The sequence below is a fragment of the Budorcas taxicolor genome, chromosome 9 (assembly GCF_023091745.1).
Source record: "Budorcas taxicolor isolate Tak-1 chromosome 9, Takin1.1, whole genome shotgun sequence".
NCBI lineage: Eukaryota > Metazoa > Chordata > Mammalia > Artiodactyla > Bovidae > Budorcas > Budorcas taxicolor.
This window is the reverse complement of record NC_068918.1, coordinates 17,982,608-18,003,394: the sequence shown is the minus strand read 5'-3', so window position 1 is coordinate 18,003,394 and position 20,787 is coordinate 17,982,608. Positions and strand designations below refer to the sequence as shown.

General features: G+C 40.7%; 1 protein-coding gene across 1 annotated transcript in view; it reads left to right on the top strand.

Annotated features, from left to right (window-relative positions):
* Positions 1-20,787, top strand: part of NKAIN2 (sodium/potassium transporting ATPase interacting 2) — a 644,621-nt gene that overhangs the window by 607,444 nt on the left and 16,390 nt on the right. The window contains exon 6 of the mRNA XM_052646092.1: positions 16,663-16,723. Coding sequence (XP_052502052.1) covers positions 16,663-16,723 — 61 coding nt within the window. The remainder of the gene's footprint in view (positions 1-16,662; positions 16,724-20,787) is intronic.

Genomic DNA, 20,787 nt, shown 5'->3' with positions numbered 1-20,787 from the left:
GAGGTTGCAAATAGTTGGGAATCAGCTATCTGAACAAGGGGATTTAGAAGGAAGCAAACTTAGTCACAAACAAATTCTAGATGGGGACTTAAGAACTGGAGGGGGAAATTAGGTGTAGAAAAAAGCTTAGACTTGTCTGAATTTTAGAAAATTTATCGGCAGAAGCAGATGGGGGCCAATTTTAGAACTGAGTCAACCTTCATAAAAGACCATGAAAACCAATGGAATGCCATCACTTACTCAGTATTTCTTGCTCTCTTAAGACCCACATTCATATACACAAGCACACACACGCACAGCAACAACATTCAGTAGTAAGGTTTCAACAATTTTTTTAAGTCATTAAGGTAAAGTGAGAAGAAGAATGTCATCAAGCGCCACTTTTCTGGGAGAACTGATCATGATAGCATCTTTAAGGAAAGAAAAAAGCAGACAGCTCTCTCTCCCTTTGAGCTGATGCTGTGGCTATGAAGAGCATGGTCCTTTGTGCATTCTCAAGTATAGTAAATAATATAATGGAATGAAAAACATATTTTCCCAGATTAGGGGCAAGAAAAACAAGTCAGTATAAATATTAATATGCTGAATTAAAGAAACAAAAACATGGTTCTTACAGCATTTGAATCATGATTTGTAAATACTAATTTTTTTAAAAAATCCTTACATGGGGGCCATTCTCAGCAGTCTTTTTTTTTTCATATCTTTACAAACTTATCAAATTCTTGTTTCCCCTCTTTTGTTTTCTCTCCCCTTATTTCTTTAATGGAGTCATCAATGCTGTACTCTCTTTGATAATTTTTGACAAGTGTATAATGAGAAAACTTTAATGACATAATAATTAGAGGGAGAAAATAAGAACCTGCAATACAGATAAAATTAGTTTTATAAGAAACTAATAGGAAAACTCCAAGCTCAGAAATATGAATGATAATTTACTAAGAAAGAATAAATATTGTTTAAGGACTTGTAAAATTTGTGTAAGATAAATGTTCTAATGCTTATGTTAAAACTTCAATTTTAGAAGTTGAAAATCAAAAACATAACATTTTTATGAAAACATAAAAATCTCTAAAGTAGCTGACAGTTCTCAACTTGTGCATCCTTAAAGTTCAAAAAGGTAGGAAGCAGAAACAGAAACCACTTGAGACAATCAATACATCTGGGAACATAAAAGAAATAAAAAGCCCTCCTTCCTTCTTAAGGAGGATGGTTGAATAGAATCTGAGTCTGATGAACATCTAGAGATGATGTGAATGACTAAAGCATAGAATATTTCTCCTAGGAACTCAAAGTACATTCATAGTTATGACTTTTTTTTATCTTCATATTGACTTGTAACCTATACAAAACATAACTTCTTGTCACTATTTAATCAGGAAACCCTAAAGTATAATTATTTGACTAAGCGCAAGATACAGAATTGGAACTAAGTGGAAATAGAAACTAGCTAATGTTTGAGCGCTAAGTGCTAGGCATGATGCTTATTCATTTGCCAATAAAAGCCTTCCATCTAATGGAACCAACTTGTTCTTCAGGATTAAAAGGTAATCCAAACTTCTACTCCATACACAATGTATTCAGAAGTATCACTGGGAGAATCTTGAGGTCTTGACACCTTTACTCCACTCTTTTAGCTGAATTCTCAATTGTCTCCTTATATCTCATCTTTGTACATCGTCACCTTGATACCTTTAGTTCCCCAAAAGACTGCTAATGTAAGAATGCATAACAAAACTTCACTGAAGTTTAGGGTATAATCAGATACTAAGAAGATGATCACATTGCTCAAACATACCAAAAAGTAAGACAAAAGTTGGGTACTAACAATCTATATTCTTGAAGAATCCACAGTCTGTTCTCTCTGCTAATTATTTCCAGAGAACCAGACCACTTCCATTCAGCCAAGCTCCTACCCTACAATGACCCAGCAATTCCACTAGTTGGTATCACTTCAAGATAAAGGAAAATACAGCTTCACAAAATTATCTGTAGAAAATGTTTAGGATAGCTTAATTCATAGCACCCCAAATCTGGAGACAACTAGAGTTTCCCTCAACAGATTAATAGATAAGTAAATTGGAGTATCATGGGAGATTTTTGCTATAATGGCAACCCATTCATTTTGACATTGGGATGATAGCAAAAATAATACAAACAGAGATTTGAAAAGTTCAACCTATCATTACTGCTCTGGGAATATGCCACACCAGTTTGCACAAGCCAGATTTCCCTGATAGATGATTAAATATGTGAGACCACAAGTAAGTGGTACATTTGTCCTCATCACCTCAACTAATAATCAGCCAACCCTGGAGAAAAGAGCTGCCTAGATGACTGACAATCAACTACAGATGCAAGCGTGAACTCAACCAAGTTTAGCAAAAGAACTGCCCATCTGAACTCAGCCCAAATTGCCAAACCACAGTACAATGGGCAAAAAATGAATGGTTGCTGTTTCAAACCCTAAATTTTGGGGTGGTTTGTTATGTAGCTAAAGTTAACTAACTGATATATGAATATTCATACAAGCGAATGCCAGTTGAAAATAAAACAGATTAAATTACAGATGCATGCAATATCTTGGGATTAATCTCAAAAATAGCATGCTCAATGGAAGAAACCATACACAAAGCAGTATGATTCTGCTTTGTGTATGAAGACTCCACAAAATTATTATATGGTTGCACGTGTGCTTAGCTGCTCAGTCGTGTCTGACTCTTTGCAATCCCATGGACTGTAGTCCACCAGGTTCCTCTGTCCATGGGATTCTTCAGGCAAGATTACTGGAGTGGGTGGCTGTTCTCTTCTCCAGGGAATTGTCCCAACTCAGGGACCAAACCCAGGTCTACTGCATTGTAGGCACATCCTTTCCTATCTGAGCCACCAGAGAAGCCCCATTATATGGTTACTAAATTCCAAACAGTGGTTGCCTAGTAAGTGGGGTGGGAGTGGGAGAAATGATGATAAGAAAGGGGCAAGAGGGAACTTTCTGGGATCAGAAACATATTCTTGGGTGGTCTTGAGAATCCTCATAGCCGAGTTTAAGAGTTAATAGGCGAAAAAAAAAAAAAAAGAATTACAATAAGATGAATGAAGTTGTATAATAAAGGTATTTAACAGGGTGCTATATGAGTACAGAGCAGAAAGTACCTATCTGTGCCTTTTGACATTTAGGAAACACTTCTCTGAAAAGCAGTCTTGAAGTAACCCATGCTGCACATAGACACTCACTATATGGTGTTAAATTTTATTTCTTGGCTAGAGAAATGCCATATTTAAAAGCATGAAGGTATCAGACATACTGTTTGATAGATGGGGGTAATTGCTTGGACATATAATATGAAAAGGTAAAGGGAAGCCATAAGAGTTGGTGCTGGAAGGATAAGCTTGAACCAAACCAGGCAAGTTCTTGAATGTCTGGTATTGATTCTTTATCATATGAGCAAGGAAAGCCACTGATTAGATTTTCAGACTCTTAGAACCATATGGCCCCTATGACTATTCACGTAATGTGACACGTGCTTTGTTCACCAGCAGTAAACTGATGGTAATTAGTGGCTCACCAATAAATTCTAATATAAGCAGCCCACTCTGGTGTGTAGAAAGTGAATGTCACTCAGTCATGTCCAACTTTTTGTGACCCCCACGGACTGTACAGTACAGTCCATGGAATTCTCAGGCCAGAGTACTGACTGGGTAGCCTTTCCCTTCCCCAGGGGATCTTCCCAACCCAGGGATTGAACCCAGGTCTCCCACATTGCAGGTAGATTCTTTACCAGCTGAGCCACAAGGGAAGCCCAACAATACTGGAATGAGTAGCCCATCCCTTCTGCAGAGGATCTTCCTGACCCAGGAATCGAACTGGGGTCTCCTGCATTGTAGGCAGATTCTTTACCAACTAAGCTATCAGGGAAGCCCCAGTGTGTAGAAGCATCTATAAACAATTCTGAGGACTAGAAAATCATGATGAGTTGGAACTACTGAAAAAGAACTGAAATAGTAATTAAATGAGTGGGAGGAACATTCCAGTTCTCCTACACACCCCAGGCTCCCCATGAGTGGCATTAACTCTTCTGTGGTTTCTCTGGTAGCTGAGCCAGTTTTTTTCTTGCTGATTTCCAACCTCCATTAGTCCAAAGCTCAATATTATCCTCTATGTTCAAATTTCCAACTTGGAAAAGTAGGTGAACTTAATTTTAGGATTTGTCTGCATATGAATTCACTCAGAGTTTTAGAATCTTATGCTCCCCTTGTGTGAGAGGAGTCAGTTTTGCCTATTAGGTAAATTAACAATACCATGCAAGAGTGACACACACAGTACTTCGGGTTTATAGACCTGGGTTCAAGTCCTCTCCTTACCATCTCTTAATCGTGAAGCATCATTTAATTTCCCCCAGGCCTTGGCTTTCTCTTTGTAAATTACAGGTAATGATGGAAAATCTCTCATTGGTTCTGGAAAGAACAGATAAGACAATAGCTATAAAGATGTGAACATATGCCCAGAATATAGTGAACACTTCAACAATGTTAGCTATTGCTGTGAATTGTAATCACTAGCCTTTCCTTTTCTATCTCCCAGGACATGACAGGCTCGTTAGATGATTGGTTGTTTGAAATTAAAACACTGAAAAATGAAGACGTAAAACACACTAATACAGTTGCCATTTTTCCTAGTTTATATATTCCCAAGTGGTAACAATTGTATTACCATTAATTAATGAAGCCCTTCTATTCTGACGGATCATCTTCAGTATCTTTCACCCTCATACTGGCCACATGTTTTGCAGAAAGAAGGTAATCTAGGATTTATGTTGAAGAAGGTAACTCAGATAGAAACGAAGAGAGGCACAGTGAAGAACACCAATCATAGCCAAGTTCTGACTCTGAAGTTATTCAATCCAACTAGATTACTCTGCTAGCCAAGGAAGAGCTGACGGGTCTTTTAAATGACACTTTAATTCAGTTTTGTGCTTTTTAAAATTGCTTTGGGAAGAACTGGTCTTCAAATTTGTGTCTTCCACAATCCACATCTTATTCCCCTTGGGGGTTCTTTTTCTGTTACTACCTTCATTCCCATTCATCTTCCTCAGCCACATGTTACAGCAAGTACTCTGCTTCAAAAGCAAGCTTCATTGAATGCTACATAAAATACCTTTTCATAAAGCATAAAGCTTATTCCCACAGATGTCATGGTCAAGCCACTGATTGCTCTAAGCTTCCTATTTAACCATTTTCAAAACCCTAAAAAATACATCTAAGTTTACTGTAACATTCTGAAGCAACTTTTCTCTCTAGCTGGTATGCCCTGTTTCCTTTTTCTTTTTTCTTTTTTTAGTACAATGAGAGCACTCTTCTTGTTGATATTATTTTTATACAATGTTAATCAGTAATCTTTTAATATAATAGTGAGACTGTCATTTAACACTTTTTCTGATACTCATTATCTTCCAAAAGAAGAAATGATTCATGAAAAGTCAAAGTTGGACAACATTAACCCTTTCTCACCTCCTACCACGTAACCGGTCAGCCTGGGCTGAAACTCTGGGCTATGAGAGGACAGTGTGTGCCTCCGAGCCATGGGGACATTCCAGCTGGCTCAACAGAGCCAGAAAGGAGTGAGAAGTCAAGCTTACAGTGTGCCCAGTGAGATTTTTTTTTTTTTTTTGCCCAGTGAGATTTACGCTGCTGCTGCTGCTAAGTCACTTCAGTCGTGTCGGATTCTGTGTGACCCACAGACGGCAGCCCACCAGTCTCTGCCATCCCTGGGATTTTCCAGGCAAGAGTACTGGAGTGGGTTGCCATTGCCTTCTCCATGAGATTTATGAGTCCCAGCTATATTTCTTGACTCAGCTCCTGATTCTGGAAAGAAACAGTTCAATGGAAATCAACTTCTAGACTGGAAGATGATAACTGGTCAATTCCAGAAAGGTCTCTTGTGAAGTCCAATCTCCTGAGTATTCTCAGATGAAATTGGAAGGAATGACTTCTGCCTAAGCAGAGGCCTTGTGCCAACACGTTTGCAGTGATCTTGTTGTAAGGATCTTAGATTCTCCTAGAAATGTGAACCAGACAGAATCTTAGAGACCAAGGATAATGTCTTATTCACCACCCCCCAAATATGTAATGGGCAGAGGTGCTCACTTTGCTCTTTGTTAAATGTTAATTATACTGAAATGTTATGCTTACAGAAAACATATGAACGGGCCTACCGTTTCCAAATTTTCATTTCTAAACAGTGATAATTTATTCACTAAATACTTTTAAAATCTCTGACAGGAAGTGATCACAGAGATCATGTGGTTTTCAGTGATGGTTCCAGAAAACAGTCCACCATCAAATTACACAGAAAATTCTCTGTCCTCCTCCTCCTCCTCACAATGTTCACAGGGACCTTTCTATGAGCCAGAACGTTTACTCATCATCTCTCACCCCACTGTCTCGCTTCACAGGGTGGGTACAAGTCTGTCGAGTATCTCTCTTCAGCTGTGGTACCAGCATCAAACACTGTCAGTGTTCTGACTGATGAGACCAGAAGGAAGTAGGGCTATTCACCTCCTTTGTTTTACATAGGAGGTGTAAAACATGCTTTGTTTGTAAAAATACTTTGTTTACACAGTATTCTCTTCCTCTAGCCAAGGACCACACCACTAGTTTAGGAACGCTGCATCTAATTACAGAATTTGATCACTAGATCCTTGTTGTTCTTTCTCAAGAATTTTAAAAAGACATACAGACTAAGACTTAAGGCGGGACACCTGAAGCATGCTACTGAAACTGCCCTCCAATTCTAAGCTGATCTCTTCATCACGGTTCTTTTCAGAGTCCGGGTCTTTAACCAGATACAGATCCAGGGTATAGTCTTCACGTACATCCTATACATTTACATATGTATATTCTCATGACGTCATCTTAGTCACGATTTCTTGAAATATCATGGTACAATGTGTGCTGAAGCCCCAGGTACGTTATATATTCTGCATTTCCCTTATGTTCTAACCTAGCACCTCTGGAAAGGAAATGTTAATTTAGTTTGAGCACCTTTTTTAAACAAACAGGTCATTTTTGCAACTACTATTTCAGTACGATTCTCCTAGTCTCTTCAGAAGAATCTGGCCTTGTACTCCCACTGTCATCTCTGGAACAGCACACTTCCCTCAGTGACACACACTGAACACCTTTATCCTTGTCTGCTAATGCTGACATAACCTAAGATGAGCTCATTTATGTTTACATATGCCTAACTTTTTGTACAATTAATTTTGCTTTGCTGCTGCTGCTGCTAAGTCGCTTCAGTTGTGTCCGACTCTGTGCAACCCCATAGACGGCAGCCCAACAGGCTCCCCCATCCCTGGGATTCTCTAGGCAAGAATACTGGAGTGGGTTGCCATTTCCTTCTCCAATACATGAAAGTGAAAAGTCAAAGTGAAGTCACTCAGTCGTGTCCGACTCTTAGCGACCCCATGGACTGCAGCCTACCAGGCTCCTCCGTCCATGGGATTTTCCAGGCAATAGTACTGGAGTGGGGTGCCGTTGGTAGGTTCCCCCTATTACCTCTGAGCAAAAAAAAATGATGCTGTTTGTACCATTGCTCACAAAAGCATTATGTACTTCTTTTGTTCAAAGTTGCCACTGGACAGTGTCGATTTTTCACGTTTTATAGAGCACTGCAACACTGCACTTTCTCAAATGCTTCACTGTGAATAAATCAGGGTCCCTATTACATGTGACATGTATACAATCTTAAACTTAGTTTTATTATCAAAATAGTAGAGGGTTATTCTTAGCCTTTTGCATTTTCCAATCCTTTTTTAAAAAATTGAGATACAACTGACACATAACATTGCATTAGTTTTAGGTGTATAATATAATGCCAGTTATTTTCAGTGAACAGTTTTGGTCACAAACGCCTACTATGGGTCCTCTTTCAAAAACTAAAGGTGTGCTGTGGCAGTTCTATTGAACTAGACCAGCCATTTCTTTGATCTCCTCCCAACTGGCAGATGGGCTTCCCTGTAGGCTCCATGGTAAAGAATCTGCCTCCAATGCAGAAGACGCAGGTTTGATCCCCAGGCTGGGAAGATCCCCTGGAGAAGGGAATGGCCACCCACTCCAGTATTCTTGCCTGCTGCTGCTGCTGCTGCTAAGTCACTTCAGTTGTGTTCGACTCTGTGCAACCCCGTCGACGGCAGCCCACCAGGCTCCTTCTTGCCCAGAGAGTTGCATAAACAGAGGAGCCTGACGAACTACAGTCTGCGGGATCTCAAAGAGACTGCCACGACTGAGTGACCAACACGCAACACACACCTACCAGATACATAGAATGCATGAACTACTGCTCTCAATACAGTTTTTAAACTAATGTGATACTTAAACTTTGAGAGAGGTTATTAGCCATGATGACATTTGAGTTTTATTAGTGGTCTTTTACCCTGCCTGAGAATCTCCTGCTCTTCCAACTTTACTAATACATTAGACTCATTTGAACTCGGGTAACCTTTTGGTAACATTGGCCTGAAGAAATCTACCAGTCTCCAGAGGCCAATTTAGAACAGGAATTATTGGTTAAGCCAGCATTGGCATTTGGTTCAGTCCATTTCCTAGCCTTAAGTAGATAATGCAAGTTTGCATGTATGTCTACTTTTATTTAATCTTTTAAAAAGTGTTTAATACAGTCATGCTTGGTGTTGTGGCACAATACCTAAAGGCTGGTGTTAAGATATGTTTCTGATCCTCTGGAAAGCTTTTCTGACTCAGTGGGCTGTGAACTTTCACAATAGCCCTAAAGGCAATCCTCTGTGAGTTACTGTAGGTTGGTAACTGCACCTGGATTATCTGTAGCAAAGAAAACTTGCAGTGTGCTGCTTAACAGCACAACCACTGGAATAGTTCAAGATAAGAATAATCTGGTGGACAGCTGAAACGGTACACCAGTCCACATAAAAAATATTTCATATGAAAGACCTTCATTAATGACACTGGTATTAATTATATCATATTAGAATACTTGGCTAAAGTAATCTCAAAATACCTAAATGGAATAACATGCAAAGAAGTAAAATGATTTGCAACTTAAAGGTATATTTTGTGAGGGGATAATATCCTTCAGTTCAAAGTCATGTTTGAACCAAAAGCATGGGCTTATAACATCTGAGTTATAAATTCAGAACAAAAATAGATGATGTAATTTAAATGAAACACAGAAACAGTCGAGAATGAGATAATTGCAAATACAAAAAAAAAAAAAAGTGTTTGCTACCCCCATTTCCACTCCCAGTCTAAAAAACGAGTGTTGAATAATAATTCCATATTGTATCAGTATAAATAACTATTGTGAATTTCTATGTTGATCTAAGAGATCAGAATTAAAATGTGTCATTGTACTTAAGAAAACAAGTACATCCACCTTGTTTAAATATATTTATAAATTTAGAAATTATAACATAAAAGGTCTTTTAACATAAATGACAGTTACCTAGAATGTAGTGTTTTTAAATTAATCTTTTTGTGAAATAATTGTAGAAACACCTAGAAAACAGTGGTGAAATACTGCGAAATAATAGTGAAATACATACTGCAATTCTATGAAACAATACAGAGAGGTCTTGTGTACCCTTTAGCCCAATAGTAATGATCGGGATGCTGACGTAGGTACAGTCAAGGACCCCTCCTGTTGCCTTTGTATGGTCACATCCATTCCCTGTGACACGCCACCTTCCTTAGTCCTGGCAATCACTAACTTATTTTCCATTTCTCTGACTTTGTCACATCAAGAATGTTATTTATATGGAATCACACAGGATATAACTTTTGGAGTTGGCTTTATCATTCAGCTAAATTCTATGAAAATTTATACAGGTCGAGGCATGTATCACTAGTCCCTTTCTTGTACGGCTGAGTACTATTCCATAATACCGGCATGCCAATTCATTCTATGAAGAACATCGGGATTGCATCCAGGTTGGGATTATCATGGGTAAAGCTGCTATACGCTTTCGTGTACGGTTTATTGTGTGATCACATCTTCCTTTCTCTGGCATAAATGGCCAGGAGTATGTTGCTGGGTTATACTGTAGTTGCATTTTAGTTTTTTTAAGAAAACTTCAAACTGTTTTCCAAAGTAGCTATACATAAGTATTTCCATTTTCCTTCTTCCAAGATTTCTATAGTTAGTTTTCTAAATTTTGACCATCGTGTATCTTGGTATGAATTTCTGTGGGTTTTTCCTATTTGGGCTTCAATCAGCTTCTTGACTATGTAAGTCCAATTTGGGAAATTTGCAGTCACTATTTCTTCGAGCACTTTTTCAGTAGGGCTCTTTTTTATCTTTCCTTTCAGAACTCCAATGATACAAATGTTAGATTTCTTTTTTAACAGTCTCATGGCTGTATGAGACTGTGTCCATTTTTTTTAGTCTACTGTTTTTCTCTCTTGTTTTTACATTGGGTAATTTCTATTGTTCTATCTTCAAGCTCACATTTTTAGTTCTGTCTCCTCCATTCTGCAGCTGAGCTTAATTTTGGATATTTCATTTTTTTCAATTCTATATTTTCAATCTGGGTCTTCTTTACATCTTCTATTTCTTTGCTGACACTTTTTTCTCCCATTCAAGTGTGTTCATAATTTCTTGTTCAAGCATTTTCTTTTTTTGCTCTAAAATGTCTGCCAGATAATTCTAACATTTCTGTCACACTATGTTAGCTTCACACTATGTTAGCTTCCATCCGTCGCCTGTTTTCATTCATGTTGAGAACGTTATCCTTATTGCTATAGTGAGGAATTTTGGACTGAAACATGGGCATTTGGGTATTACATTATGAGACTGTATCTTTCTTTCTTAAACCTTCTGATTAGCTGGTTTTCTCTGGTGCTACTTTGGCAGGAGAAGGAGAGATACCAACCTACTCATTACTTCTAAGTAGGGGTTAGAAGTCCAGCTTCCCCACTCAAACTCAACTGAAACTCAAGAGAGGAAGGGCTTCTCATTAACGCTTGGAGATAGTGGAAGCTCCTTTCCACTCAGCCTTCACTGGTACCTCCATAGCTAGGAGGGGTAGGAGGGCCTTGTTACTGATCCCATTTGGCTTCATCTGACCCCATGGGCCAGGGGATTGACCTCCCTGCTGCTGGGCATTGGTGAAAGACCTGTTACCCACTAAGCGCCTCTGACAAGGCACTGTTGGGAAGCGAGGGGTGCTCCTTACTCAAGAGAGAGGCTAGAAGTCCAGACTCCCTCTGTGATCTCTGCAGACACTACAGAGGGGGATTTCCTCCTTCCTGGAAGAAATGAAAGTCCAGGCTCCCTTTCTGACTTCTCAGATATCACAGCCTAGACAGAGGCGAGGACTTGGCTCCACACTCTTTGCTGCTGTGGTTGGGCAGTGGGGCTATAGTTTTTTCTGTGTTGTTAGTTAAAGAAGGGCTATTTAGTTCAGTTCAGTTCAGTTCAGTCGCTCAGTTAGTCTGACTCTTTGTGACCCCAAAAATTATTGTCTTTAATTTTTTTTGTCTTGCTAGGCTTTCCCTTCCCTGGTCCTTTGGTCAGACAGCAGGCTTCTGTTGTGGCTTTTTTCCTATGTGTGTCCATTGGCATTTCTGGGCTGTGGGCTTCTTCAGCTCCAAGCATGGTATACATGAGACAAAAAAAAAAGAAAGCAGGAAATTCACTCCCATGTCCTTCCTTGGGTCCCAAGATTCCTGGTCAGTCTACCTTCTTTCCGCCTCTCAGAGCCTTCCTACATGTGTTTTATATATTTATATATATATGGCTTCATATATATTTATATATATATGGCTTCCCAGGTGGTTCAATGGAAAAGAATCCACCTGCCAGTGCAAGAGCCACAGGAGACATGGTTTCAGTTCCTGGGTCAGAAAGATCCCCTGGAGGAGGATCCGCTATTCCTGCCTGGGAAACTCCATGGACAGAGGAGCCTTGCAGACTACAGTCCATGGGGTCACAAAGAGCTGGACGTGACTGAGTGACTAAGCGCACACACATATATAATGTCCAGGGTTTTCAGCTCTACTTAAGGGGAGGGTTAGGAAAAAGTACGTCTAGTACAACTTCCTGAAAAAAAAAAAAAGTCCAAAAGATAATATTTGAAACACTAAAGTTGTTACATTGTCAATTATTACAATTAAATCTTTTTAAATACTTACCAAAGATTTTAGTTTCTACTTACCTATTAGCTTCTAAGTGAATTTCTGGGACATAGAGTCATAATTTGGTTTGTTGATACAAAAAAGAATTTTAATCTGATTTAGTTATAAAGTATCATTTCCTTTCAGCCAGTAATGATATCAAGATGATATATAATTCCCTATAAGGTGAATTAGAAGTGAACAAATCATATTAAATGTGTCAAGGTGAAAAGATGAATAAAAATAAAAAGATTTAGGCTTAGCTCTGCTCTGCATGCCAAAGACTAAGACAGCTGTAATATTTTGATTTTCTACAAGCGGATGATTATATGTTTGCCTAGCATTAATACAGTATGACCAGTATCTAGCCATTGTTATTCCAGCCATCTTTATGTAAGGAACAAAATAAAATAATTTTATTTTAATTCCAGGTATTCAGACCTACTATGACAATGTCAGTCACTGTCTCTTGCTTTGGGCACCATCACTCCCCTTCACATGACCCAGACTCCTCGGAAGTGGGGCCATCTTGCTCCTCCCTGAATGAAATCCACATCATCCCACAGGCTGTCTGAGTTCTGCTGGGAAGGTGTTCTCACCTTTCCTCTGGTTATTCCCTCTCAAAGCCCCCTCTCCCGTTTCTCAAGATCTATCTCCAAAAACGCCAGCCTGTCACTTACAATCTACCCAGGGGATGGATTCCCAGTTCTTCGGGGAGGCAACACTTCCGTTCAGTCTTAAAGGATGAGTCAGAACTACTCAAAGGTGCAGGACTGAGTGAGGAAGAAAGGGAGCAGATGCAGAGCGGCTGGGCACTTTGTTGGCAGAAGGGGTTAATGAGTTAAAGAGCAGAGGGCAACCATCTGATATATGTCAGCAAACTGCCAACAGCTTCATACCGGTGTCAGTTCTGTGACAAGGAGTGGTGAGAAGTGAGGCCATAAAGGGACCAACGTATCACATTAGGAAGGATTTGTATTTCACAAAAAATTTATACATTTTTGGTTGAAGACAGGGCGCTCCTTAAGTGTATTGTGTAGAAAATGACACAGAATTGCAATTTGATTCATACTCAAAGCCTTCTGATTATAGCCCTAATCTGCCTTCACAGCTTTTATTTCCCTTGTTTTAACATGAGGTCCACACACACCCATCAGATGAAAGGACTGGCTCTTCCTTGAACACAGCTGTAAGTTCCCCACTTGAACTCAGGCAAAGCAAGGCCCGTTTTACCACTCCTCTGCAAAAATACGTATGATGCTCTTCCAAAGGCAGTTGTGAGGATTTAATGAGCTAACCGCAAAAGCAGGCCGTTTACTGTTTGTCATTTAGGAGACAATCAATTTTCTTCCTTCCTCCTGACACTTATCCTAATCTACTTTGAATTACAATTATATGTGTATCCCTGCCACAAGATTGCAAGATCCTTTAGACTGGGTCTATAACAGTGGCTCTAACGAGCGGCAGTTTTGCCTTTGAAGGATGTATGGTAAGGTCTGGAGACATTTTGTACTTAGTCGCTCAGTCGTATCCGACTCTTTGCGACCCCATGAACTACCTCCAGGCTCCTCTATCCATGGGACTTTCCAGGCAAGAATACTGGAGTGGGTTGCCAGTTCCTTCTCCAAGATATTCTGGATTATCTCAGTTGTCAAACTGTCTTGATCATAGGGTGTTAGTAGTTATACATCCTATAAGGTACAACGGAGCCCACAGAAAAAGAAGCACTCAACCCAAAACATCAGTGGTGCCAAGGTTGGGAAACCCAGCCGGGTTCATCTTTGTGGCCCGAGCACAGTTAACAGAGTTGCATGTTATAGGAAGTATTCAGAGCTGTAAGAAATCCTTTGAAACTGCTCTTCAGAAGGTAAATTTATAAATTGCTGCGAGGGAGTGAAAATTAAATTAGAAATTTATTCAGTGTAGGAAAATTGAAAGGTAACAGAGGTTTATGAATCCTGACTAATTTGGGGGAAACTCATTTCCATTTGTATTTAGAGGTGACCAATTTAAAAGCTGAAGTTCTCTTAATCAGCAAGCTTTTGTAATGAAATGCAGCAGGATTTACTTTTATATCAAAGTCGCTCCCCTGATAGTTAAAGAATGCAACTGAATACAATTAAAAGCTCACTGGTAAGCACAATACAGTGCCACGGCTGCATCCTGGGAGAGAAATACTCTTAATAATCTAGATTCTAGTGACACTTTAATGAGAAGTTTAAACTCACTGGCCCTGAATCTCAGAATTCATCTGTGCTCTTTACCTAGATTTGCATTTCAAAGTAATTAAGTGATGAGTGAAAATCAAGAGAAAAGCTTGTGATTGGGAAAAAATGCTGCCTGTAGTATTCTAACCTGAAGAGAGGAACTATGGATAAATCTACGGCATTAGCCACAGTGGTAACACCTTCCCGCAGAGGAAGAAGAGACACAAGCAGTACCCAGGGGATCTAACCAAACCCACAGCTTCTTTGCCTAGCAAGTGTCAGATCCGGCACCCATGACAAAACACCAGTGGGCCTGGGTCACTCAGTGAAGAGGGCATTTTCATGGGTCCTGGTAGATAAAAAATTAAAAAGTGTTAGTATAATCTGTTTTCCCCACTATCCGTGAAAATGCTCAAATCACTGTGTGATTTTGCTTGGTCATATCAAAATCCTTGCTGAAGCCAAACAGGACACACTGGTTTTTTTAACAGTACCTAGCACTTCAAAAGTAAATCTCATACAAACAGTAACTCTGATGATTCCATTATATAAGGAAATAGTTATTATTATCACAATTTCATTGCCAATACCCACAAAGAGAAAAATGGTTATTTGGTAACTTTTCTAACACATTTTTTAAAAACCTAAGGGCTAACGTAACATCAGTGGTATGTTATCTGCACTATATGCCAAGTCGCTTCAGTCGTGTCCAACTCTTTGCAACCCTATGGACTGTAGCCCACCGGTTCCCTCTGTCCATGGGATTCTCCAGGCATGAGTACTAGAGTGGGTTGCCATGCCCTCGTCCAGGGGATCTTTCCAACCCAGAAATCAAACCTGTGTCTCTTACGTCTCCTGCACTGTCAGGCAGGTTCTTTACCACTAGCACCATCTGGGAAGCCCCAGTATGCTTTCTATCTATTACTATGTGTAACAGTTTAGATAACCCACTTGGTGTGGGAGGGCAGGGGGGCTCCACTGTTCCTCTCATTCAGGATCTGAAAACAGAAGCTGGTAAAGAATATTCTGCACAAGTTTTCCTCATCCACTTCTCACTCTTAAGCAGGGTCACTGCTTCTGTGCTGGGAAAACCACCACTTTTTCTCATGCCAGTTCTCTCTGAAAAAGAACTAGAATCTGCCAGAACATGCTTTCCTTCTCAAATTAAAATCAGAGATTTTCTAAAGTTCCTTTGAACTGGACCTCTCTCTATCTCCAAATAGTTCCCATTAAATCTCTCAGTGTACCCTCTGACTTAAACTGTTTCACTCGTGTCTTCCAGAAATATTGCAATCTGTCAGATAACGGAAAAACAATTTCATTAGACTTCTCACAGCAGCAACTCTCTGCTCTGTACCTTAGCTTCCTAATTGAAGACGGTAGCCTTTTTTCCAAGGTTCCCTTCCCCGATGCCAAATACTCAGCGGATCAATGCCTGTCTGAAATGTCATTGTGAATAATGTTCATCACTATCCTGAGCATATGCTTTTCAGGATTCCTCCAGATTGGATTTGGAGGGAAAAATTTTTCCACAAATCAGGAAATTAGTTTCCTTCCTTCCACCAGTGCTCATTATTGGACTCAATAATTATATGAAGGAATACAAAACTGTGACATCTGAGGGGCTATACATCAAGAGCTTTGCTGTGCTCCTTCACAGACACTTGTTTCAGTGAGCAAAGGCTTCCCTGACGACAGGGACCTCTGCCACATTTCGGTAAAGACGCTCTGATGTGTGCGATCCCAGTTCAGAGCATACTGGTTATCTACCCTGTTGCTCTTCTGTAGCACGTCATCTTGATTATACCTGGTAAGCTGTGTTCCTGGTCTTGGTTCCTGAAACTGGTCTAAACAAGTTTTACTTACAAAGTGTTCATGCAACTTTCCATGGAATCTCCTCAAAATTTTTCCCTTGAAACATTTTTCTGCTAGTCAGCAGGAATCCAATTTTAGAATCTTAGGCTCTGGGCTAATGAAAAGTGAATTAGAAGTTGATTGGCACAAATGCAAATGTTATTCCATTAATGAATGGCCATAGTTCTTTTTCAAGACCTAAAATAATTTGTTGTAGAATGCCTGGCAATTAACAAATCTCATACATAAATGCAGAACAAAGGAAAACAGAGTAATGTAATCATTTGTAAGGCACATTATATGAATCAAGACTCCACACTGGAATCTGGAACCAGTCTGATGAACCATTTTGGAACACCAAATCTAGTCAAAACTGCCTGCCTTTGAAAGGCCATTCCCCCAGTGAGGTCCAGGACTGTTGCCTTTGCCTCATGTCTAAATCATCTTTATTTTGTTTCAGCTGGCAGGGTTCATCTACGCCTGTTATGTTGTGAAATGTATAACTGAAGAAGAGGACAGCTGTAAGTATAAAAGCTCTATCCTGTTTCTTTGAAGTTCAGAGCATCGTCTGTACTGCCTCTTAGCTAGATTATCTGCTTGTCAGACGATATCCCTTAACGCATCGTTAGAACCAGGGACTAAGCCCTTTGCACACATCAGGTTAAAGTGTTTTTCATAAAAGTATCCACCATACAGATAACTAATGGGTGTCACCCAGGACTACAAATGACTACAATCAACAATTTGCAGTAAGTTTCAAAAATTCTCACAAGAACCAACTTCAGATTAAATCAAGAAATCATGAAACCAAATATTGATAGTTCCTTTTTGTTCCTGTGTGCGTGCTAAGTTGCTTCAGTCGTGCCCAACTCTCTGCGACCCTATGAATTTAGCCCACCAGGCTCCTCTGTCCATGGGGATTCTCCAGGCAAGAACACTGGAGTGGGTTGCCATGCCCTCCTCCAGGGGATCTTCCCAACCCAGGGATCGAAGCCACACCTCTTATGTCTCCTGCACGGGCAGGCAGGTTCTTTACCACTAGCACCACCCGCGAAGCCCAGTTTTGTTGTTATAATTTGATACAAATGGCAAGAATGTTACCTCAGAGTCTCAGCATTTAGCACTACTGCTTAATCCAAAGTATAGACCTCAGGGCCGTCTCACAAGCCTTGAAGCGGCTCCACTGTCCTCTACTCTTCTGAAAATCGGCAGATAGAAAGGTTCACTCTTCCTCGCCCCCACTAAGGATCTGAAAGAGGAGGACTGGAAGAAGTCCTTCCGGGATCTCTGGGTACTTGCGCATCCAGCTATATTTACTCAGGAAAAATCAGAGGTGGAGATCATTTTTCTTGGTTTTCAAACATGTTCACAATGACTGGGGTATTGAGACAGTGGGGGGAAAAATGATAATCCACTGCTGTTACAGGATGATCCAAGGAAAACGCTCAGAGAAACATGTGTTTCTGCTTCACTTTCCAATCATACTAGAAAGGAGGAGGCTGCATCAGATGCTTCATTTAGAGAACACACGTTTTCAATCATACTTGCACGCTATGTAAAATCAGGACTACACAGTGTATAGTTTATAGTATGCTGTGTGCAAAAGGAAATGATAGTCATTTACAAATAAGCATTTACAAAATACTCCTCAATGTATGAAGCGCTGTGTCAGTCTCTGGATGTTTTTAGAGGAATGATATGCAGTCTTTTACCTCTAAGAATTAAGGATTCTGTAGGGAAAAAAACATGTGAACAAATAAGTGTAATAAAACTCTGTACAGTGTATAGTGTGGGGAGATAAGAATAGGAATCAGGAATGGTTTCATAGAGAAGAGTTCTCTTGAGTTTCATCTTGGAAAATAAATTAGTATTTGCTGGGTAGCCAATGTGGGAGTAAGGTGATCCCAGGCAAAAGGTGAAAAAGCATCAAGACATATCACAGCCTGCCAAGCTGGGGGCAGAGGAGCCAGGATAATATGACTGAATTACACCCTATGCTAGAAGTGGGCACCCAGAGATGATTGGAGGCAGATGAGACAGCATAAAAAACGGTTATAACAAAGAAAGGAGTCTGCACTTTATTTTGTATTGCATGATGGCAAATCAATTGGCAGTTAATAGAAAGAGAATGAGATAATCAGAAACGCAAACATATGCAAACAAAACATTATGAAGCAAAGACTTGGATGAATGGATCAAAATTAAGGAAAGGGAGACAAATTAGGACACCATGACAAGGACTGAGATGAGAAGATGAGGGTCTGGCCTACGACCAGTGATGGAGAGGGAAAGGATATGTATGTTATTAAACATAAATACTCAATGATGGGTTAAAAAGAGATTGATGGATTTCCGGGTTTCTGACATGAATGAACAGGTAGATGGAAATGTCAGCTGAGGAAACTAGAACAGGAATCCCAGGGAACTCTTTTAGGGAATTCATCCCAAAGTCAAGTTTTAGTCAAAGCCATATAAATGAAAGTGGGTGTGAAGTTACAAGTATCTTTTGGAAGACAAGGCGTACCTTTAAAACGTCTGGAAAGCTTTTCCATAATGCTTATTCTTTATATATATTTTGACCACAGCTCCTTATAACCACAACTCACAACTTCTTGTTTTTATTGGAATATAATTGCTTTACAATGTTGTATTAGTTTCTGTTGTACAATGAAGTGAATCAGCTGTGTGTGTGTGTGTGTGTGTGTATGTGTCTGACTCCCCCCTACATCCCACCCATATGGGTCACCACACAGCATCGAGCTGAGCTGTCTGCCCTATACAGTTTTACACATGGCAGCATACATGCATAAATCCAATCTCCCAATTCAGACCCCCACTGCACCCACCCATTCATTCTGTCTGTGTCTCTATTCCCCCTTTGCAAACAAGTTCATCAGAATCATTTCTCTAGGTTCCACATATAACGATTAGTACACAATATTTGTTTTTCTTTCTGATTTACTTCACTCAACTTAAGCGCCTATATTAATCTAAAATGCAAGCAGCCTTATCATAGATAATTTTTCTACTTGTGGTCTTTTTGCTTAGTAAGATATAAACTACTTTGTTTTATATTCAAGTAGTCTCATGTTTATCTTGGACATTCATGGGACCGCTGAAGTCCTGAGATATGAGGCAACTTCAACGTATATATAAACAGAGAAGGGATCTGTGTGTGACTGTCCTTACCTGCTATGGATTTGTGATGAAGCATCCTAAAGGGAGTGTAGGGCAGGAGGAGGTGCCAGCTCCCTAACTGCCAGATTAGTTAAGTCTCCATTCCTAAGGGTCTCAGAAGGGACAGAGGACAGTTTGGGGTCCTGTAGCTGCGCTGGGACCGGACTGTACAGATAAGAGCCTAATCATGCACCTGGGAGACTGCAGTGTCCGTGACGTCAGGAGGATACTGACCAGTCTGCCCTCGGTTTTAATATCTGAGGCTCAGCAGCAATTGCAGCCAGCCAGCCTCAGAAGCACCAACCTCGAGGGAGCTGAGGTGAGGGTTCAGGCTCCACAACGGAAGATTCAAGACTCCACAAAATAGACTAAACCTTTGCTGAACGAAAGGGAGTCACTGCAGGCACATCAAACGCCGAAGATTTTCTTCCTTATTTCTCCTTTTAAACGGTATCCCATGTACTTCTCTAGCGGCCAGTTTGATAAGTATTTATCGAGACACTTTAATGCAAAGTTGTTGTCATTTCCCCAATGAGAACCTAGGGCCTTGAAGCTGACATCTCTGACCCTTCGGCGATCTAAGCTGGAGCCACAGCCTGGCAGGACAGCTGGCGGTGCAAACTCACAGGACACCACTGCCATCTGCTGAGCCTGCCGGGGGATGACGACTGCCCTTGGAGCAAAGATTTCAAACAGGAAGATGTGGCACTTCCGCCCCCGTGGACCAGCCCCCTAGGGCTGCAGTGACAACAGCGTAACAGACGGGGCGGCTTAACCAGCGGATCCCCGTGATCTCACAGTTCTGGAGGCTAGAAGTCCAAGTTCAAGGTGTTGGCAGGCTTGGTTTCCCCTGAAGGCTCTCTCCTTGGCTTCCGGAAGGCTGAATTCTCGCGTCCTTCTCACGTGCCCCCTTTTCTCTGTGCGTGTGCCCGTGTCTCTTCCTAGGCTTTAAGGGCACCAGTTTTATCAAATGAGGGCCACACGTCCTTACGGCCTCTTTAACCTTGTGATGTGATAGTCGCTCAGTCATGTCGGACTCTCTGTGACCCGTGGACGGTAGCCTGCCAGCTCCTCTTTTAACCTTGATTACCTCTTTGAAGGCCCCTCTCCAAATACAATCCACCTAGGGGGTTCAGCCTTTAAAAGATAAATCTGGAAGGGGACACCATTCAGTCCCGAACATCCCATATCTAAAGATTAAACACATACACACAGAGGCACACAGCGTGAGGCTATTTGAAAACATCTACTGGGAAGAGAGTGGGGCTAGCTTCCACTCACTGGCGCCTCAAAGGCCTGCGCGTAAGAGGCTCCAGGCGTAACAGCGGCCTCCCCGCCCCTGGCTCGCCGCCGGCAGGCAGCGGTCCTGCTTAGCATCCCCCACCGGGGGGTAGGGGCGATCTGCCTT